Below are 23,001 nucleotides of genomic sequence, written 5' to 3'. Positions count from 1 at the left end.
TCAGACCAGTCTTTTCCAAAAGCCCAAGGAGGAATGACTAAGGAGCCTAAGCATGGCAAGGCACGTGCTCTGGGTGGAGAGGAGGCAGGGGAGTGGGCAGGGCAACTGCACGATGAGGATGACACTGAAGAGGACTTTGGAGAATAAGGAGGAATCTTTTTCTCTCCTAGCTGATGAGTAACTCCTAGGAGCCAAGTCTACATATCTAACAAGTATTGGACAATTATGCATTGAGCACTTCTGTGTTAGGCTCTGTGCTATAGGCACTGAGAATGTAATAGCAAGCAACACAGGCCCAGTTCCTGTTGTCATACAACTATCACCTTCTGGGGAGACAGACTAATGTCTATTAATATGAAATGACCACCCCAAAAAATGTTGCTCTAAGTGATATGAAAGGAAATCACCAAGTGTTAAGAGAATGCACTTTAAGAAGTTGTTCAACAGTGTAGCACAGAGAAGGCACATAGTGCATCTGTGGCATCTTGCAGTGCTGATAGACAGTGACTGCATTTGGGTGTGGGTGGGGACTTGATAATATGGGTAAATGTAGTAACCACATTGTTTTTTCATGTGATACCTTCATAAGAGTGTATATCAATCATACCTTAATAAAGAATTAAAAAAACAAACAAACAAATAAAAAAAGAAGTTGTTCAAGCTTGGAGGCTGTGGAAGACTTTTTAAGGAAGTGATGCTTGAGCCGAGTTCTGCAGTAAAGGATTTAAGTTTAGGTGGGGAGGGAAAGAGACAGACACCCAAAGGTTCTGTACGTGGGAGGGGAGGCTCCTACAGACCTGAGGACCTGAAAGACAGCCAGGATCCCTGCAGCACACAAAGGGAGGAGGAGCTGAGGGGGGAGCAGGCAGTAGCGGGCTTGCAGGGCCTTGAAGGGCTTAGTCTTCATCCCATAAGCAATGGATGGAAGGGAAATCCGGTCAATACATTTCAGCAGGGGTATGGAGACAAGATTAAATTTGTATTTATTTAAAGATCACCTGGCTGAGAACGGTGAGAGAAAGAGAGAATGGGGACCTGGAGAATGGTTGGAGCTAAGAATGCGAGCAAATAGAACCATTAAAAAACTCTTAACATTGGTCCAGCCCAGATAGGATAGTGGCTTGAACAAGGTGGTGGCAGCGGATACAGTGGTTTCAAGAAGTATTTCTCTGGGCATTCCAGTAAAGGACAAAATTAATGAATGAAACCAACTGTATCTACATATATTCCATGCTCTTCTCTATCTTCAGGTTTTAAAATACTGTCTTTCTGAAAATGTCTTGACATCTGATAATGAAGACTCAGTCCATGAAGAAGGCAAATTACGTGGTGTTCTGGGAAGATGGCAAGACATTTTCCAGTAGGGGAGAGGGAGGCCTATTGAAGAGAGAACAAGAGGTTTCATCTCTGAAGATTTCACAGACCATGGAGGGCCCACAGCAAGGACCTGTCTGAAGAAAGGGGTCCCAACAGCACCTACCAGCCAGTAAGTTTTCTCCCATCTGATACTCTCTACGGAGATGATTCATAAGCACTGGGTTCAGAAGGAACATAATGTACAAGTGAGCTCCCGAAGGTGCCCTGCAAGACAATGCACTTAGAAAGGGCTTAAGCTTCTAGAGTCAGATTCCTCCTCTGTTGCACTTAAATAATGGAGTGCACACTGTGGTCTCTGCATTACACGAGAGGGTGTGCTTCTTCCCAGGAGAAGTTCTCCTGAGCGTCAGATTTCCAGCTCCTAAAGGAGGCAAAACTGTAGTCCTAGGTGCTGACTCAGCTCTACAACTTTTGGGATGAGTTGAGTTCAGATTGCTTGCTCAGTTGGGTACCTAAAGAAATATAAGCTGCTGCACTAGATAGATCTCATGTTCATTTTCCTTCTCCATCATGCCAAGGAAGGATGGAGTTCAGGGCAATGAACAGCAGCCAGCCATCTTTGAACACCCAAAGTGTCTCACAGCTGATAGAGTTTGAAGAATATTGGGGAATTGCTCTGAATCTTACTTTCTTAATATTGTTCAAGAGATGCTGGAATGGACTCTGTGGATTTAATTTAAAAATAGTATGTTTTCATTGTAATTAACCATGCAACAGGAATTACATATGAAGTAATACAAATAGCTCAATGTTGTTTAATAATGACATCACATTCACATTTATGCCCAAATTCCAATGACTCTGAGCTCCTCTTGCCAAACAGCAGGACCTGAGCTCCCTGTAAAATCTTTCCATTGTTTCTGGGTGATCCCGAAGGGGTTTCAGTGTTGTTACCACAGGAACCCCACGGTGCTCTACACTGGCCATTTCTGCAGTAAGCCAGCACTGTTGGAGCCCACTGAACAGACCCTTATGGAAACGGCTGCGTCACCACTGCTGACAGTGCTGAGATGGTTCCCCGCCAACCCTGCTGTCTGCGTGCTGAGGCAGGGCTGCCTGTGCTCAGAGCTCACAAACTCTTTCACAAAAATAGTTCCTTTAGCCTTTGGTCCTTACCCCTCTCCTTGGAGAAAACTCAAGCCAGGTTCCAAAGCAAGCGGAGGACAAAGACCGTGACATCCCTGCCCTGGCATCCTTTTTCCCTCTGCGGGGCCCCTGCGCACCCCAGGTCCATCTCTCCCCTTCAGTTATATGAACCCCAGGCATACCCACAGGCACCCAAAAACCACTGCTTCTTTCAGCAACTGGATCAGAGCCTCAGGCCCTGCCTGCCCAGAGACGGGTGTGTGCATGCACACACACACAAACATGTGCAAATCAATATATGCTTAGAAAGGGAGCCAAAAGGTCACACATCAGGGGGGTTTATTAATGGCAATGACCCCTGGAAGCAGTTTCTCATTTTTGTCTGCTGACACACCCATTTGCTTTGCTCTTTGTCATTTTATCTTGTAATGCTTTTTTATTCTGCATTAATATACATTTTACATTTTATTACACAGTGCTTTCCTGTTTCAAAATCACTTTAGATATTAACATTTGGCTGATAACTGGAAGCCCTCCAACTTATCTTGGTCTTCCTATAAGTTGCTTTCAACTCTTCAGGAACTGTTCTTTGAGCATTATCTGGCTTTGTTTCTCCACCTAATATGGAAGCTGGTGAGAGCTGGCATCTAGGAGCCCTCACCGTGTGCCAGACGCTTTGCATGTACTGTACCACCCCACCCCACCCTACCCAGAACTCTGGGCGGGCACTGTGATCCCCGCTGCACTGGTGAGGACACAGAGCCTTAGAGCAGACATAAACCCCACGGCAGTGCCTGATCGGTGCCAGATGCATGGTGCAGAGACCCAAGCTCCACAGGAGCCAAGAGGCCTAGAACCCTTCCAGGGCTATCTGTTTGGGGCACCAGTTTGGAACCCTCCTCATACACTGGACAGCTGGATTGCTCTCTCTCAGGGAGACATCTTTCCCCTTTCCCCAAACTTCTGAGTCCTGGAAGAACCAAGGAAGGGCTGGGCCCTTGCCCACCACCACCCTCTCTCGGGGTTCTTGTGGAAAGCACCCAAAGCCCAGCCAGCCCTGATCCCAGCGGCTGTGGTCCTGTCCCAGCCAACCTCCTGCAGGAGCTTAAGTCAACAGGCACATGAAAAATCAGACAGGCCACCTCAGGATAGGGAGAGGAAAAACCCCAACAGCTGCCTTCTAATTGGCATTCTGAAAACATCCAGAGGCTTCCAAGTGCAGAAATGAATTAAATAAGCTTTTTTTCCCCTTCAGGGTGGAGTACCAACTCCAGGTCTCCACCCAAGTCACACCCTAACTGCGGCTATTTATAATATCTGAACGCCAGATGGAACCTGCCAGGGTGAAACAGAAAACAGAGGGCTGGACAAAAGCCAAAGGCCTTACAATACCAACTGTGTCCCGGAGTGGAGCAAACCCTGAGGGCGCCTGGGGACTGCAGAGGGTAGAGGCCTCCACTGACCCTGTCACCCAAGCCCGCCATCCCCCGAGGCAGAGCTCTGCACACAGGTGGTTGGATGCTTCTCTGCCGTTCCACAGCCTGGGGCACTGGGCTGGGAGCCCGTCAGGGGCTGGGGCTGTACCTGTTGGATGGGGGAGCAGCCAGCAGAAAAGCTTGCCCAGGCCAGCAGCCAGCTGTGGGATGGAATAGGCCAGGGACACTGGGCTGCGACCCCAGGTCTAAGCAGAGGCTGGAACAAGGTGGAGCATGGTGGTTCAGGGTGCAGAGAAAGGGACGTGGCGGGTGGGGGTAAACCCTGACTTCCTCTCTTACCTGGTATAACTTTATGCCTGTTATTAGCCCTGGGGGACTCTGCTTCCTTATTCATGAAACACAGACTGAATGGGATTTCTGAGGACACTGTAATAGACAGTATGTGCTTAGGGTAGTTCCACAGCATTGACATGACAGCTGATACTAGTGGACTCTTTGCCCAGATACAAAAATGTCTGTGTTGGCCACTCTCTGTACCAATGACTTGCCGGGCAAACACAGGTCCCTCTCCTCCTGGAGGGCTGAAGGGCTTGTAGACAGATCACATCACAGCTTCCCGGTTCCTGTCCTTGGTGAGCCATGGCAGATGGAAAGGCTGGCTTGAGCTACCAAGTCATCTGAAAGAGGCACTTGATAAAATCCAGCTAGCTCCCTGCTGTCTCAGCCCACCTGGTCTGCTAGTGAGTTAAAATTGTTTCTCCCAAACAAAAGCTCTCCTCTCCTTCTCTGATGAAATCCTTCCCTCCTATCTTAGCACAGCTCCACCTCTCCCTTTGTTCAGGAACTTTTCTGACCCTAAGACCACACCAAAGTTTCAATGTTTCTACAGTGTCTGCTCTGTGGAAATGTACTACAGACTATATATTTAATTTTCTAGCAGCCACATGAGTAAAAGTAACAAGAAACAGGTGATGCTAATTTTAATATATTTTACCCAATCTATCAGAAATAGTATTTCAATGTAATCAGTACAAACATTAATGAGACATTTTACATTCTCTTTTTATGCTGCATATTCAACATCCGGTGAATACTGTGTACTCAAGAGTACATCTCAGTTCTCACCAGCTACATTTCAAGGACTGTCTCCACATGTAGCCAGTGAACTGGAATGGACAGCACATTCCTAGAGCATTCACTAGATGTGCCACTGAACTGCTGGGGTGAGGTTGGGGCAGGGTGAATCTCCAGCTTGTCTTTGAATCCACCCACTCTGGGGTTCAGATACATGTGGGGGTGTCGGGAGAGGAGTGGGGTGCTACTGCAGGCCGGTGTGAGAAGGCTGGTCAGACAGGTTGCAGTGTGAGATGAGACTCGACACAGGGCATTCAGACTCAAGCACCACACTGAGCTTCTTGTCAGTCTCCTAGCCGGTTCCTTAATAGTTTGGGTTTTAGTCCTGGGGTGGGAGGTGGGGGTGGGTGATGGGCACCGTAAATAAAATATAAAAAGCCATTTGCCCCCCAAATCTGGAGGACATTGGAACACTGACAGCTTGGCTTTGAAACCCCCTAGCAGAGATGCTCACAGCTGGAGTGAAGCTTCCAGTAGGACCAACCTGTCCCAGTTAAGGAATAGAGGGGGCCTCCAGGGAAGGGATCTGGTAGCAGGAGAAACAATGAAAAAGAGAACAAAAGGGGAGAGTCTCTGGACCACCAGCTGTAGGATACTGGCAGCCTTTTCACACAGCCTCAAGAAAATGGACAAGCTTCTTCAGCTTCCAAAGTGTCTGCCACATTTTTAGGTTTGTGGCCTTGAAGCCTCGGTGGGCCTCCACATATGAGAAATATTTTCCAAACACATCACATGAGAAATTTTTTTTTTGGTGCTCTGAGGACCTGAGCCACTGAGGCCTGACCCCAGCAGTGAACACGAGGAGGCTGTCCCTCTTAACGGCAGCCACGCTCACCCCCACTAAACTACAAGATTATGATCCCTGCCTTGTGCAGAAAATACTAGAACCTTGAGGAAAACGCTGGAAGGGGCCAAGATGGGACTTGGTGGCTAGTGCCTACCAGTCCTGAAGCCATGAGGGCAATGACCCCTGGTTTCGTATAGGTCCCCACCCTGCTGGGGCCGCTGGTTTCTGGCACAGCCCTGGAGCCTTCCCAAGCCTTGAGCTGGCCTAGCTTTCTGTGGCATCCTCTCTGTTGACTGCTCATTATGCAGAATGCCAAGCTAGTTACTAGAGGATTTGGAATCTGGGGAGTAAGAAAACTTACCACCTGTGCTCTAGGGGAATTTATGGGGAGAGTCCAAACCAAATGACCTCTTCTGGCCAATCTGGCTTAAGTGCAGCCCTGCTCTTGCAGAGGCTCCAGTTGCCCCAGAATTGAGCCAGTGGACAAAAAAGGGCCTCCCCTCACTTTGTCCAGACTGCTCTTATGTCCATCCAAAAAAGACTACATGGACACCTTGTCCCAGAACATATCATTTCCCAGAGAAATTGTTACAGCACACTCCCTTGAAAAATAATTTGTTTTCTTATCACCATTAAGTCTCAAAAACTTAAAATGTTAAGGAAATGAGGTTCTGGTTAACAGGAATTGTTTTTATTTTAACCAGTAATGCTGAAAATCTCTGTCTCACAGACTGGTGCCTGGCCTGTTTTAATCAAACAGGACTTGCTGGGCTGCAGGCACTGGGAATCCAGACAGCCAAAACGCACAAGCCACTGAGTCACACCTGATTCCAGGCCTGCTGCGGGCTGCGGGCTGCAGACGTTTTGTATCTGCTTGGTCTTAACAAGTTCCTTCACATGAACGCACTTTGTTGTGGTATGTCTCCTTTCCCTAAAATCTAAGCATAAAAGTTCAATTTGAGGGCTCAAGTTAACGGGGTTCCACTTAAGAAGTGCCTCTCGTTGGAGCAAACATTTTGGCTGACATCTAGTGCCTGACCACATCTTGACTATGGGATGACTTTAACATTCCCTTGGCAAGGGCATTTCCATTTGGCTCCGTGTGAAATCACAGAAAGTCTAGTTATTTCTGTAGTGTGTGACTGGTTTATTTATAAGAACCATCCATCGGGCTGGGCTGTTCTGTATCTGGAGCTGCTTGTATCATCAGTTATGAGATGTTTATTTTCTTGGATCAGCTTAAGCTGATAAGGCACTTTTGAGCTATTAAGAAGAATCTTGTAAGACAGGAGAGTTTAGACAGGGGACGATTTTTCTGGTAGGGGCTAAGTCAGATGAATCAATGGCTCTTCCTTGACGGGGCTGTTAACATTAAATGGGTGTGACCGTCACATGTTCCTTCAAGAAATGGTGTTGCCCAGTTAGGAAGGTTTCCTGCCAGCCCACTTTGTTTCTTCTGGCTCACGCCCCAGCTGGGAAATGCGGCCCCAAGGACCTGTGGAGAAGAGGCTATGCCAGCAAGGCAGAGGGACGAGTGAGGAATGTTCCAGGACCCCAGGGTCTATTTGCAACCACATTGGGCATGAGAAGCCCAAAGAAAATATTCCAAATTAATGAGGGTTGAACCGGCTTCTGGATTTAAAAACCTAAGCATGAATCTATCTGCAGGGCCATCTGGCGGCGTTTATCAAAAATGGAAGATGCACTTCCACTTTTTCAACAAATATTTGAGCACCTCTTCTGTGCCAAGGGCTGTTCCGGGGTGTAACAGTCAAGATGTCAGGCCTTGTCCTCCCAAATCTTGCTTTCTGTGACAGGCACAAATAGAGAAGCACATAAGTATGCGACATGCTGTCGGGAGCACTGAGTCACATGGACAGAGGGAGCAGGGGGATGGGGCAGGGGGAGGGCCAGCTGGGCCGGGGCAGCTGTTAGGTGGCCACTCAGGCTCTCTGAGCAGCTGAGACCAGAATGCAGTGGGGACTAACCAAGTGACTCTCTTGGGGAGGAGCTTCCAAAGCAGAGGGAGCAGCGAACACAGATGCCCTGGGAAGGGATGTGTGGCTGTGGAAGACCAGCGAGATCAGCGTGCTTCGGAACAGCAAGTGAGAAGGCGGGAAGCAGGATCAGGGACAGCAGGGGTTGGGGGCAGATCGCAGACAGCCTCTCAGCAGAGACTGCTCACTGTCTTCAATATTTTTCCCTCTTCTTCCTTTTCATAATTAACGCTCCCCTGCAGGCAACCTGGCTCATGGATGCCCTCCTGGACACCACGTCTCCCAGCCTCTGTGCAGGTGGGTGTCTCTGTGTCATTCCATTCTTGCTGACAGGTGAATGGGAATTTCTGTTGCTTCTGCTACTTCTTGGTTTGGTACTCCTAGGTGGGCAGTGTTCCTACTGGTGGAACCAAGACCAGATGCCAGCGAGCCCCCTCATCCATGTGGATGCTGGGAAGGCCCCAGGCAGGGGTTGTAAAGTGTGGTTCCTGGACCTGCAACATCAGCATCAATGGGAAACTTTCAGAAATGCACTATGTGGGGCCCCAAGCCAGGCCTACAAAAATAGATACTTCAGTGGTGGGGTCCAGCAATCTGTTTTAACAACCCTTTCAAGGGATTCTGATGCACTCAGGTTTTAAAGCCACCTACCCAGAGCAGGGTTTCTTAACATCAGCATCTTTGGGTTGCTCATTCTTTGCTGCAGGGGGTTCTTCTGTGTACTGTAGGATATATAGCAACATCTCTGGCCTCTCCCCACTTGAAGACAGGAGCCCACAACATACCCCTTCTGCCTGGTTTTTACAACCTAAAATGTTTCCACAGACATATACATACATCTTTCCTGTAATATGCATATCAATTTTTTAGAAGGAACTAATAAAAGTGATTACCTTTGTATATTAGGACGTGGGCTGAGAGAGCTTCATGGGACTTTGCTTTTATTTTGTATGTTTCTGCTGTGTGTCTGAGTTTTTAACCATGTGTATGTAACATAACAATCGTGGGGGAAAATGATTCAGGAAGGCTATATATTGAAAAGGTGGAAACTAGTTTTCTTTACTATAATTCTGACACCAACTCCAGTGTGTGCGTGAGTTTTGCACACCACCAAGCAATTCTTGGATACCGGCTAGGGGTCCTACAATTCAACTCAATTCTGACACTATAGTGTCAGATCCCACAGGTTAAGGGCTCAGTCCCACAAGACTTCCCCTCCCCTAACCCACTTCAGACACCAATGGCAAGGCCAGGTTGTCACTGGTACCTCTTACCAACTAGCTAGAGATCGAAGGTTCCCACAACCCCAGTCCTTGGGTTTGCTTAATTTGCTAGAGTGGCTCACAGAACTCAAGAAACCAGTTTACTTAGTAGATTATTGGCTTATTATAAAAAGCTTTAACTCAGGAACAGCCATATGGGCATAGGTAAGCTATGGGGAAGAGCTTCACCCCTCTCCCAGAGCCATGCTCCCCAAATCACTACATGCTTCCCAACACGGAAGCTCTCCAACCACTGTCCGTTGAGTTTTCGTAGAGGCTTCATTACGTAGACACGATCAGTTAAATTACTGGCCACTGGTGACTGATTCAACCTCTAGTCTGCATCCCTTCCCTGGAGGTCAGGGGGTGGGACTGAAATTCTCTAAACGCATGGCTGGCTCCTCTGGTGACCAGCCCCCAACCTTAGGTGCTTTCCAAAATTCACCTCATTAATGTTTCTCTCTCTCATCACAGGAAATGCCAAGCATTTTAGGAGCTCTGTGCCAGAAATGAGGATGAAGATCAAACATATATGTCTTACTATAAATCACAATATCAGTTTTACTATAGGACTTTTCAGCCCCCTTAACATGTGCTAACATTTTTAATATCCAACAGGAGCAAAATCTTTGACATGGTGTGCCCCAGAATACTTTGTGCCACTGCCTCAGAGTCTTCCAGCTCAGGATGCAGTTAGAGGTGGCTAAGTCTGGCCAAGGCCACAGAAAACTGTGCTGGACATTTTGCTGGAATGAGACTTTTCCTCCCTACTCAACTGAGACATACACCTTGAGATTTAACAGTTCTTTCAGGCAACTTCTGACTGGCCCCCATGCAATTCATTCTTAAGAAAATCCTGGCAGGTACTCTTGGTCTCTTCAGTTGGTACCTGCCTTTGTCCATGAACGCCTTGCAAGTTGTCCTGAGGCTGGAGGAGGGGGAAGGTTTATGCCCTACTGCCCTGAGATGCACACTCGCCCTTGGTCCCCCATTCCCCACGTGGCCTCAGGTAGAAGCAGGTCTGTCCATGTTCCCTGGAGGGCCAGTCATCTGCCTTGCGGGGCTCTCCAAACTTCTTTGCCTTCTGTCCCCTGCAAGTGTTGAGGCAGATTTTCCTTCTCCCCTTCAGTTGCCCTTCTCAGGGGATAGGAAAGGAGGAAGGGGGTTTAAAGTTTAAATCCTGGTGATTGTTCTTAAGCTTCTTTACCATTTATCCAAAGGCTCCCCGGGCATGCAATACACCTAGTGACCCATCAGAAACACTGGAAGTTGACCAACCCTTCAACTCCAGCTACCCAATCAAAACGGTGGTCATTCTACAGCTGCCAACAAATCCTAATCATATCTTTCCTCATTAAATGAGTTAATACTCACCCAAAGGGCTCACAATGGTGCCTGCATATGGTGACCACTATTTTTTAGCTATTATTATATCATAATACTCTACAACCACCATTTCTCACTATTTAACAGTCTCTGGAATTATTCAGATTTTCAGTGAACACATGTATGCCATGACTGTGGTACACAGAGGTGAGTGGCATGACCCACAGAGCATGGTAGGGCCTCATAGCGGTGGTAAAATTAGAATTAAATAGGACTCGAGATCAAGAATAAATATTCTCTATTTAGTCATTGTTGTGAACTAAGGTGTCTCCCTTTTGCACCTGTCCAGTGAGATTTCCCCCGATCCAAGTGGTTCTCATACTTTAGCATGCATCAGAATCGTCCAGCTAGATTTTAAAAAACATTGCCAGCTCCACCCTCTAGAGTTTCTGAATTAGTAGGTTGGGGTAGAGTTGGAGAATTTACATTTTGAACAAGTTTTCAGATGTTGATGCTATCGGTCTGGGGACTCCCCTTTGGGAACAATTGCCCTACACATGGATTTTGAGCCTGACATTTAAAAGTGCATTTATTTTGCTTAAATCAGGTCATGAGTCCAGCTTGTTAAAATCAATCAAGGTCCCGTATGTCACTCATGCATTTACTTCGTGGCATCCTTGCATCTGAGAGGCACGCAGCCTGGATCCTTATATAGGTCACTGATAAAATGTAGACCTGGCTGGCTAAAGACAAAATCCAGGTCACCTGATTAAACCCCTCGCTGTTAGGCTCACCTCAATCCATGACAATTACAGCAGTTCTCAATTCTGGTTAAATTTTAAAATCACAGGGGAGTTTAAAAAAACAAAACAAAAAAACAATGCTGAGGCCCCCACCTTGCCGAGCTTGTGTTTATCAGCCTGGGCTACCTCAAGGCAATGGACATAAAATTACACAGGCCTTGCATGACATGGTTTTAGGGAAACATACTAATTTTAAAGATCACCTTTTAAATATGTTTACAATCTATTGAGGAATTTTGCCATGGGTTGATTTCAAACTCACAGAATTGGATGCATTTAGTTTATATAATCATATTGCAATGATAGATAATATTTATTGCTTGGTAACTTTGTCTCAGCCACAGTGCTCAGTGTTCTTCATAAATATTTGAACAATCCTATGAAATAGCTATTATTATTTCTATTTTACAGACAGGGAATCAGCATCGGATTCCAGCTGACTCCAGGGCCCATGCCTTTAACTACTAGATGTTGCTTCTATTTGTATTTGCCAGGCTCCATCTTGTTCCTCAAATGTTTTACAGTGACTTACAAGGATGTTAAAAATATAAGCATGAAATAACTGGAATAAAATAAAAGACAAGAGAGGGTCAAAATGAGTCATGAGTCAGAACAAAAGGCTTTCACATTTGCTAACTGAAGGGTCACCAATTTGGCTTTGAGTATTCTGGAAATGTCAAGTCAACATAGGATCACACATTTAGTTGCACAGTTGACATTGGATTAAACACAACGACTGCTCAGGAGAAGCACCTAAGAAGCCCTGGGGCGACTTCAAGAAGACACTACAGATTAAAGGAAAGTCTGCAACAACACCCTCATGATCCATGCAGACAGGAGAGTCACAGGGCTCACCGAACATAATTCATACCATCTGCTTCCTCCCTTATTAAAAAAAGCTGGGAATTTGAGCTAGCTTATAATTCTTTATAATTCTTCAAAGATTTCTGCATTCCCATCTATAGTACCTCTTCCACCAATGTCAACTCATCCCAAAAGAATATTAACAACAATTGATCAATTCTTTGTTCTCATTTTCTCAGTTCCCTGGAATGTAATGTGTGCAAACAGGATTTACTTCCCGAGAGTTTCACAGTCTCTTGACTTGCCTTCCTTTTTGGACTCTCATGCCATGAAAGCACACCTAACTTTAAGGAATGTCTTCCTGATGCCTAGTTTCCCCTTGCTGACCACCACAGCATGAAGCTGATACGGCCGTGTGCACAGGCTGCCAGTCAGACCCGGTGAGGCAGGCATAAAGTGCAACAGGAAAGCCACTCCCTGTTAGGTGCCCATTCCACCAACCCGTGTCCTCGTAGCTTGATTCAAAGTCATGAATATCAGGTTCCCCTGTGTCTTTGAAACAATTAGTGGATGAGGCCAATAATTTAACACTTATATTTATGTGATTCATACAGTAATGAGAACTATATCTTCAAAAATACCGGTATTTTCTTGCCACCTGAAAAAGACGTGGTATTAGTGTGTTGGGGCTTTCGAAAGGAGATCTCTTGGCAAAGATTCAGGGTTAGGAGAGAATTTTGCATCATTTGCAAAGTCCTCTTTCATCTTCTAACATTAAGCTGCCTAGAACACTCTCACCCAGCTCCTTTTCAGCTGGTTTCTTTTCTAATACTTTGGATCTCACCTTGAGTACTAGCTCCTCAGCTTAGCCTTCTCTGACCAATCTGTGCAGGCAGCCTCTAACTCATGATTGATTTTTGTTTTATTTCAATTACCTATCTCCTCTGCTAGACAAAAGCTCAATAATGGCAGACTCTTACCTTGTAGTCCCAGGACCAAGATCAGGGCGTGGTTAATAGTAGGGGCCCCATAACCACTTTCTGGAAAGAGCAAAAACAGGCAAGCAGGTGAGACATCGGTGACTGCAGAGTTGAGGCCTGAAAGGCACATGGTTCCAATTCTACACCACGGAAGACAGTGGGCCTATAGTGATGTTAGGCATAATCACAGAAGCCTATGGGGAGAAAAGGGGGGCATCCTAAGTGTAAAGCTCAAAGGCACATGGTTCCAATTCTACACCACGGAAGACAGTGGGCCTATAGTGATGTTAGGCATAATCACAGAAGCCTATGGGGAGAAAAAGGGGGCATCCTAAGTGTAAAGCTCATTTTATCCTTTCTAATAACCAAGCCATTTAGATGGCATGAGCATTTGAAATTTAGGAGTAAAGTTGATAGACATGTACCTCAAAGGAAGAAAAATGGATCATGCCATCCTTGGTAAAAAGTATAGGAAGAACTGAGGTGGGCAGAACATTAAATAGACACCCCAACCCACCAAGCAAACCTGCCTCTGTTTCCCTAATGTGCTACTTCACCACCTGCAGTTTCTCCAAGATGGTCCTGTAGGATATCATCCTGCAGGGTGTTGAGAATCAAAGCCAGGGTTTAACAGTAACCAGAATCAGCTTTTCCTACTGTTGGAGAAAGTGAGAAACACTGAGGTTTAGAAAGAAGAAATGTCCAGAAGAGCAGTAGACACCCAAAATTGGTCAACATAGATCAAAATACGGAATGGGACAATAACAACAGTGGGCAGACATAGCCAGAAGAATGCATAAAAGCAGAGGAATCAGACTGGAAGACAGAATGTGACACAGGAGTTTCCCCTCCCCCTGTAGGCTGTCCAGGTGGTCTCCAGGGGCTCTAAGGAAAAGGGCACTGCAGTAATAGGTACAGCAATTCAAGGGCGCTGTTCGTGACACACACACTGTTCAGCTCTGCTCTGCTCTGCGCAGCCCACGACTCTGCAAGGCCCAGGACCTCCAGGATTCTGAGGAACTGCAGGCAAGACGATGTGACTACAGAGGCACATGGGCAGGTGAGCAGGCACCCGCAAGGCATGGAAGGCCCACGCCTGCACACTAGGGCCTACTTCGGCCCTGCCCCTTTACTGAGAGCAGGGGGCGGTGGGGCGGGGAGCCAAAAAATAGGCGGCTGAGAAAGGGCTTTTCAGAAAAGGAGGTTTGGAAGTGTTGCCATTGCTTAGGTCATCTGTTGGCCAATGCTTTTGTAACTTGGCCAAATCTTTCCAAAGGAAGAGTGTGTGTGCTTTAAAGTCCTTGGTTAAAAAACATAAATCTCGAACCCATTTTGATTAGTTTGCATTAGTCTGCCATTAGAGAAGATGGGAATTTACTAGCCAGATTTCAATAAAAACCTTTGCAGAACCGATGAATAAAAATGAATTGATGAACACCATGGCTTAATGTGATCGGCAATTCCCTTCCTCCATTTGGAGTCTGGAAGCCACCTTTTTTTCAACCATGAATGCATTAAAACCAACCATCAAACTAGACTGAACTTGAAAACTGACATCTGAATTATTATATCACAAACTTACAACAATATTTAAAATAAGAGTTCATTGTTCTCCTTAACAACACTGGATATCCACATTTTAATCTTTAATATTTTTATTTTGTTTTGCCTCATTTAAAATTGTTTCAGAATGAAATTTAGTCATGTACAAAATCTTTTAAGTAAATACACATTCAGTGGTATAAATTCAAATGATTTGCTAGTAAGTATTCACAACCTAGTTGGCTGATTATTCAAGAGATATGAAGCCAGGTATTAATGAAGCCCAGATATTGAGAACATTCTTTTTCATCTTCTGTTATCAATTTCAAATTGTGCAAATAATGACCATTGTGGCTACTCTGTAACTCTTACATTTCCCTAATCAGTCTAATTATTTCCAAAGATGGCAGCACAAAACTTTACATAATGGAAAGTTTTACTTTTGTAAAACCAAAGGCAATTTCTGTATGAATATTTGAAAGAAACATTACAATGCAAGGGTTTTCAGAAGTCTAAAGGTGAAAAATGAATGACTGTCAAGAGGAAACACTGTAGCCAACCAATTCAACCAACCTGTTGCAGGCAACATTCTGGGGCCCAGGAGTCCCCACATCTCAGGAGAGAACCTGATTTGGGCTCCTTCCTATACAGACCACCCTTAATCAAGCAGACCTCTCCTCACTTTGAATCTTGATGTCTTCAGAAATGATTCCCAAAGGTCACCGGTATTAAAGCTGGGTGGTGTCAACTACTAGGCCACTAGGAGAATCTAGTCTGATCCTGTAGCCAATTGTGAGGTGATTTTTAACCTCTCTTCACCTTAGTTTTTTCCTCCATAAAATGAGGTAGGAGGTGGTTTTCAAGTATGAAGTATCAGGTTCCCTCTGGTTTTCCCAATCCAAGAATATTTTGAGCCATTTCAAACCCTTCAAGCAGTTCCAATTTAAGATGTGGCCTGTAAATTATTTTACCACATAGAAAGTTTCTGGATCTTACTTTGGTAACCCTTGGCAGAGAAGAGCAAATGAAGGGTTGGGGGTGGAGCAGAAGGGGAGTCCTGAGTGCCAGCAGTGGTCTGCTGACTTTAGTCTCTAATATTGCACCTTTGTGACTCCCAAAACCAAAATCAATCTATGGATCACTCATCATATATACTTAGATGTAAGACCTCCATGAAATAACCCATACATGCATGTTATCATTTGAATTAGGCAGGTTCCAAAATTAACTGTGGTGGTTCATAATATAACAACTTGGTTAAGCAAAACTACCTCTCCCAAAGTCCTCTTCCCTGATAGTTCTAAGTTAAACTTACCTCAAAGACATGCTTGTGTGACCTTTGGAAGGCAAAAGTGGAGGGCCATTTTTCTCCCAAGGTCATCATCATAGTCAGATGTGGCAATGGACAGACACAGAGGTGCCTAGCTGGCACCAGCCAGCTTGCTGTTATTTCTCTTCTGCTCCACCTCCAGCTCTTCTGCCCAATTGGTGACCTTGAGTGTTAAGCAAGGATGGCCTCAGATCCACCACTAGACACCTGGCTGTAGAAGCACAGAGGTGGCGGTCACTATATGGTAGCAAGGCTTCACGACAGCTCCCCACACACCACCTACCTAGGTCCACTTCAGCACCTGAACATTTTGCTTCTCGGGCGGACTAACTGGTGACTTGCTGGGATTCACACACCTCCTCCTGAGCCTTCACTTCTCCATCTCCCCACAGAGTTGTGTTGGTCTAACTCCTGTAACAATTTCTGTGTCCCATAGCATTCAGAGCAACTCTTCTTCCCTGATTCACCAACCACACACACAAATCCCAGACATTGTTGTTCTGTGTAACTCCTTAGAGGACCCCAAACTGAGTGTTGTCCACACAAAATATTTTGATATGTGTCCTATGTAATACTGTACTCCCTGAGGGCTCATAATGTCTTAAGTCTAAAAGGCAGGAATGGTATCAAAAGACAACCTTCAGGTGCACACACCTGTGTGTGCATATAGTTGTGTGTTGGGGGAAAATATAAAATGAAACTTACTTGGTTTAAAAATTTGCCTCTGTGAATCCATATGCAGTGTTGTGAACTGGCTTTGTGAATTTTCTTTTCCTGGCTAATCACAGGCTGAGACTGTCCCACCCGTAGGCACAGGCTGGTGTCAGCAGTCCCCTCTGCCCAGTGCTCTAACAACACATATAACTGACATAGCCGCCTTGTTAGTGCTGCTAGTCACACTCCATGCAGAGGCGTTACAACCTAACAAGCCCTTGGGTAGCAACACTGGAAACGTTAAGATGCTGCCATACTTCAAATGACTTCACTCATGTTAGGTCATATTCACACTTTGATCCATAGGTGGTCATGAGGCATTCCTTCACTTCTAGGCTGAAAAGCAAAAATCCCGTTTTGAAACAGAAACGAACACCATAAAAGTGTGGGCATGAATATTTGTGTTTTATTGCTTTGTTCCTTATTTAATGCAGAGTCAATGTTTTTGGGTAATGGTAATAAGGTGCCTAAAATCCAACATTATTAAACATTCAAACCATAAAATATGTGGAAAGAAGCCCTCAAATGTTAATTCCTCTAAGTTTTATCTTGGAATAAAGGTGACCAGGCTTGTCGTCTTAGTTTGTGAAGGGAACTGCTATCCTCTAATGTGGGGAATAGGAAGGGGTCCCAAAGGTTCAACCAACTTTTTAGGCACTGGGGGTGGCATGTTTGTCTCCCTTTGAAATATCTGGGAACATCTATGATGTCTCCAAATATAAAAATCCCTTCCTTTCACCTCAGACTTAAAAGAGATGCCCACCACTGAGAGAGTCAACAGAAACTCCTGGGGAAGAGAAGTGGTCACAATGGTAAAGTGGTTACGAGACAGAAGTGATGCTGTCCGGAAGTGACGTGGGCCCACCGAGTTCCTCTCTAAGCTAAGAACCTGCTCTGAGAGCGCACACAGCAGAGGCCTCACACAGTGGCTGGATGACACCAGGGCAACCGTGAGTGGCTGTTTGCTTGTTGAAGGCACAGGGTCTTCATCATACTGAGGGACAGTCACTGTGTTGTCAGTTATATTCAAAATGTACATCCGATGCCTCTGAAAACTGCTCTCAGGAGCCATACATTTGATTGCAATTTCAGGCTTATCTTTTTTGAAAGTCTCAGAATCTCTGGCACCCCTGAAAATCCTGGTGTGCAAGAGACTTCAGCAAGGAATCAGATTCCCAAAGAGCAGAAACTCAAAAGGACACATAGCTACATTACATCATACAATAAAAATAAATACATGACTCTGTAATATGGATATAAAACACTACAAAGAAATAAATATCTCAGACTACAACTGCAGGTCACACACTGGTAATACTTGGTAGAGTTTAAAAAAATGGTGATTTTCCCATAAAACATTTACGGTAAGTACAATGATTTTGATACTTAAGGGCTAAGCAAAAAAATGAAAAAATACTTTTAAAAGACACATTTCATTAAATACCGAGGGTAGTAATCAAATTCAAGATGTCAAATTTAAATAAATCACTTTCGATCTTTCCTAATGGTCACCCGGGGCTTCCATAACAATAATGGAAAAGGGCCAACTGCCACCCTAACATGTAGTCACGCAGAGAGGGATCATCTGGAGCCCTTCCAGCTTCTGAAACTCCAGGTTATGGATGCTCTTTACAAACACAGCAATACCAAACAAGGAAACATAAAGGTGCATTTATTTGTGCCCATGCCACTAAATCTACCAAGTACAATAATCGGGGCCAGAGAAGGGACAAACTAGAACCTAAATAACAATAAAAACACCAGGACATTTGCCCCCCTGAATTGCAAGTTTTCTTTCAGAAGAATCTGCATACTGGCAAGCCAGTCTCCTCCCTGAGAAGCAAGCCTCACAGTTTGTTCTCCACCTCCAGCATCTTCTCTCTCTGTTAAGGCCTGGACTGTGTTAGGATGGTGTTGCACCGCCTCCTCCGGAGCCCTTCTCTGGTGTGGGGCTGTCTCCTGTGCTGTCAGCTGCTTGTGGGCTCAGGCTCGGGGCCCTCCGCCCGGCAGGCGGCCTCTGGAGCTCCTCCACCATCTGCAGCAGGGCTGACCTCTCCAGCTCTAAGGCAAGGGTAGCCTGCTTCAGCTTACTCTCCCTGGTCAGGAGCTTCTCGACTGTGGCTTCCAGGCTTTGGATCCTACTGTTTGCCACCTGGAGAATAAAAGAAGAAATGAGAGTGTCACTGCCCAGTGAAAACACGGGGGCACTCTGGAGCCATATTTTGACAGAGACAAGTCTATGGTTTATAATCAGTCCTTCTGCCCACACAGGAAGACTACATCTCCCACATTCCTTGCAGGGAGGCTGGGCACTCTGACACCTTCCAGCTTTTTCTTCCCCTACTGTGGCTACTTTGGAAGCAACATTTTGAGATGGTGGCTTCACAGAGTGAGAGCTCTGATATGGCCAAGAAGGCTTCATGAACAAAGGTGGTGCTTCAGGGACAAAAAGACTTCTGTTATACTAAGCCACTGAGGTTTGGAGCTTTACTTATTATTGCAGCACAATCTGGCCTATTTTAACTAATACATATACTTAAGCATGTACAAATTGGTTTCAGACTGACAGTCACACTGGTTTCCATGGGAAGGCCAAGTAATAACAGTTCTCTAATCTGAAATTCTTTTTCTTTTCCTTACAGTAACAAGACATCACTATGTCAAGGAACACGGGCATTTCTCCCAGAACACATGTGCAGTGCTCACAATGGCCAAGAGGCTGCTGCATGGTCTGAGTGCCGGGCCACCACCACCACAGAGATGAGCAGTGTCCTCACTCCCACCCTGTCTCCATCCTCAGCCCTGAGCACACATTAATGTCAGCAAGGTAGAATTTCATGCTGCTTCTCTCAGTAACCCCTCCTCCTCTCTCTAACCCCTGGGCTGGCTTCCCAGGCAAATTAGTTGGCTTTAGTGAGACTGAGGGGTTTCCTGAAAAATCCAGAGAAACCCTGACCTTCCTGCTGCTGTCCCCAAGGTCTTTCAGGCTTATTCCTCAGCCCACAGCTGTGTTCTGTAGTGCTCAGGTCACTGGGTCAGTAAGGGTTCTGCTCTCTCTCACTAATCCAGTCCAGCCCTCTACACATCCCCATTTATTTTAAGGGGGGATAAAATAATACATATTTTTTCTCACTTTCAAAATAAGGGAAGCAGTTTGTTGAACAAGATAACACTTGTGCCAGACAACTCATGACTCAAAGTCTAGCTCTGCTGTGCTATGGGAATACTCAAAATAGAAGGAGAAAAGGACCAAGATCCTAAGTTTGTCAGCTTACCGGGCAGGGGGTGGTCGTGCTTGGTGTGTGTCTCCAAGCAGTTCACTCGGGTCCTCACAAGCCTACCCACAGTCAAGGCCCGGGAAGGATCCCACCTCATCCCACAAAGGGTGGCTCATTCTGAAGTCCCACAGCATTCCCAGGTGCACCACAGATTAGATGGGAGCTACATAAATGACGTGTGGTCACTTACTGCTCTGTGTGAATGTCAGGTCTCCTCAAGGAGACTGAAGCTCTTTCATGGAGGAAACCATTACTCATCCTGCACCTTGGTTGAGATCTCAACAAGCACTTGTAGTTCGTTATTATGAAAACTGTATACCCATAATTATTTGGCACCATTTGGCATTTCTGTGCAAGTCTTACATATGCTGCTGGACAAAATAGGTTAAATAGCATGGTCTCTAGTTGCTGGACTACATTCTCAGGTGTTTAACAAGGAAAAAAAAAGGAAAAGAAATGGGATTTTGGTATGTCTAATAATTACGTGAACAGAACAAAGCTAGAAAATAGGTCAATTTTAATACTATGGAAAAAAACCAAAGATTTATGTTTGAAAATTAAGTATTGTATTAAACACGTATCTTTGGATTTTGAAAAGACAAAAAAGAAAGGAGAGGAAAAGAGGAATGAGCCTCACAGACATATATAGTCTGGCTGAAGGGCAGTGCATCCAGGTGACTCACAGAAGGTAAAGGGAAAACTGTACTCATGTGCCCACAAACTAACATGCCACAATCCCCACCCCAACTCTTCATGGGAAGCAGTATCTTATGAATCCTGGTAGCCCCAGGCACCCGGTACTGCAAGGACTCCAAATACTGGCAGACTGGCATAAGCTGTTGTCTTGAATGATACGTCCTGAAGTGCACAGCCACACAGTCACAAAAGACCATTTCAAGAATGTCTGTTATTACCAGTGACGGCTTGACACCTTTCCTTGAGGGATTTAGATACTGAGCAACTTTAAGCAATGCCCTCTCTTCACGGAAGGGGTAGAGTATCACCAAAGCAACAATCACTTCCACCCTTCACCAAAAAATCCCACACAGACATTAACCCAATAAAATGAACTTTTGAGTATAGCCTATCTTACTGAGCCAAATGCTTCAAAGGCAAATCTGAGCTTTGTTAGCAATGTTTCCATCATGGCATATTTCAGGGGCCTACTGTTTGTTTGGAAGTCATTTAAATTGCCACCTACCCTGCAGACCTTTACAGGCCAGATAAGGCTCTTTATCCCCTTGAGCCTTCCCTTCAGGCTACAGCAGACAGCTGGCATGACTGGAGACTGGCGTATTTCCAGTTGGGACAGCTCACTCTAAGGGGCACAAGGAAGCTACACCTCAGAATGTGACTGGTAGTTTGGACTGGTAGGGAAGGCACTTTTCTTTGTTCCTCCACAGTGGTATCTCCTAAGGTCTTCTGGGATAATTCCCTCATGGGAGGAGAGCATTTTAGACAAGGGCTGATTTATTAAGTTCTCAAATGTTGGCCTTTCTCATATCACTGACATTATGTCTGCAAAGAGGCAGCTTGTTATTGGGAAAAGTCAGAGGCTCAAATCAGGACAGAAAGCTAATTCTAAGGATAGCCCAGCAACACCATAAAATATATATTTCAAGGAAAAATATGTCTTTTTTTCCTCTGCAGCAACTCAAAAAAAAAAGTTTTAAAACACCCCTAAAACAACTGCTTAACAGTGACAGCATTGCCACCTATTCATGACATTAAAAAAGTAGACTGTGTGGTTACTTCATTCCATTCAATTGGTAAAGGAGCTATTCTAAGCAGTTAGGGGTTCTTTCTGTCCCTGTCCCACAGATGAAGGCAACAGGACAGAGCAGGGTGGCAATGTGCCCAGGATGACAGTGTGGGCAAGATCCAGGTGCTGAGCTGCACCCTAGTGCCTGCCCCATCTCCGCTTCTGGGTGCACCGTTTGTGTGTGCCTTCCTGCCATATGTCCTTATCACTTTTATCCCTGTTATAATGGAAGCTTCTAGAGGGGAGAGCTGGGTCCTTCACTAGTCAACCCCTTCTATTTGCAGCAAGGACTCACTGATCACAGTCACATGCTCTTGTTTGTCAGGTAGATTTCTGTGTCACTTTCCTCCCCTGGCATCCCCCCATGGACCTAGCTGGTTCCACTGAGGGAAGCTCAAGCCTTTGATTCGTTCGTTATTACTCAAAAGTACAATTGCCGACATTGAGCTAAGAGTGCCACAGCATCTTGAACCCAAGTTCATTTCTGGGCCTGACTCCTAAAAGGACAAGCACAGAAACAGCCTCTCAAAAAGCTCCAGGACTGCCTGACCTCAGGAAAGCATAATCTGTGTGCCCCTTGATAGAAAGGACCAATTCTCCTGGGATACCTTTGATCCCAACTATAAACAGACCAGGGAGAGAGAGGTCCTGCAGTCGTGGGAAAGCCCAGCCCGCTGGCGCCTTGCCGGAGTTAATGAACTACCATACCCCGAGGGTACGGGAAGCTGCTTTAGAAGCATGCTCTACCTGCAGCTGCTCGAGGAGGTCCAGGTTCTGTTTGCGTAAGCTGCTGTTGGTTTTCTCTAATTTGTCCATTCTTTGGTTGTCACTGAGAGGAGAAGAATCGATAAGTTCTTCTTGAAGCACATGGTATTCAACTTCGTATGCTTGTAACTGTTTAGAGATGTCCATCTCAAACACCTGTGGTACAAAAAGGTCATTGGGCACTGAAAATGAGAGCACATGCGAGCGCACACACACACGAGACCACGTCAGTGAACACCCACGAAGTACCTCCTCTAGGCCTGCAACTATTAGTGAGAAACAAGAAAACTGCGCTGAGAAGGTAACAGATTTATTTGGGAAGAAAGGATATAAAGAAACATTTAGAAATAATCCTCAGGTAACCTTAGGTGGGCATCTGATGCTCATTTTCCAGAAGTCCAAACCTTATTTTTAAACAAGCTTGCAAAACTTATTTTTAGTTCTTATTTTAGGACTTGTTTCATTTTTCTCAGAAAATTGCATTATGTTAAGATACAACAACTAGGGGTCAAAGGGAGAAAGCAAAACAAAAGAATCATAGCCCTACTTGCCCAGTCACCAAGTCAAAGTTTAATTATAGTTCAGTTGGGTTTTCAGAGTTACCAGAACAGCTAAGTA

The 23,001-nt window shown here is 45.3% G+C and overlaps 1 protein-coding gene and 1 long non-coding RNA gene across 14 annotated transcripts in view; one reads left to right on the top strand and one right to left on the bottom strand.

Annotated features, from left to right (window-relative positions):
• The window catches only part of LOC118924048 (uncharacterized), a 42,665-nt gene that overhangs the window by 9,812 nt on the left and 9,852 nt on the right, over positions 1 to 23,001 (top strand). For 2 of the 4 annotated variants that reach the window (XR_008997715.1, XR_008997714.1), the window contains exons 3-4: positions 1,251 to 1,486; positions 19,221 to 19,405. This is a non-coding gene — a long non-coding RNA (uncharacterized LOC118924048). Of the gene's footprint in view, positions 1 to 1,250; positions 1,487 to 6,550; positions 6,737 to 8,059; positions 8,115 to 11,619; positions 13,216 to 19,220; positions 19,848 to 23,001 lie in introns of those variants that run through there. The other 2 variants (XR_008997713.1, XR_005029440.2) reach the window with 2 other exon arrangements.
• TBC1D1 (TBC1 domain family member 1) overlaps positions 18,234 to 23,001 on the bottom strand; it is a 221,079-nt gene continuing 216,311 nt past the window's right edge. For all 10 annotated transcript variants that reach the window (XM_057502149.1, XM_036908455.2, XM_036908458.2 and 7 more), the window contains 2 exons: positions 22,366 to 22,539; positions 18,234 to 18,730 (listed from right to left, as the gene is read on the bottom strand). In XM_057502149.1, coding sequence (XP_057358132.1) covers positions 18,482 to 18,730; positions 22,366 to 22,539 — 423 coding nt within the window. In that variant the 3' untranslated portion in view covers positions 18,234 to 18,481. The remainder of the gene's footprint in view (positions 18,731 to 22,365; positions 22,540 to 23,001) is intronic.

Source organism: Manis pentadactyla, chromosome 5 (genome assembly GCF_030020395.1).
Source record: "Manis pentadactyla isolate mManPen7 chromosome 5, mManPen7.hap1, whole genome shotgun sequence".
Taxonomy (NCBI): Eukaryota; Metazoa; Chordata; class Mammalia; order Pholidota; family Manidae; genus Manis; species Manis pentadactyla.
The sequence above is the reverse complement of the archived record's forward strand: the minus strand, read 5'-3'. Positions and strand labels throughout refer to the sequence as shown.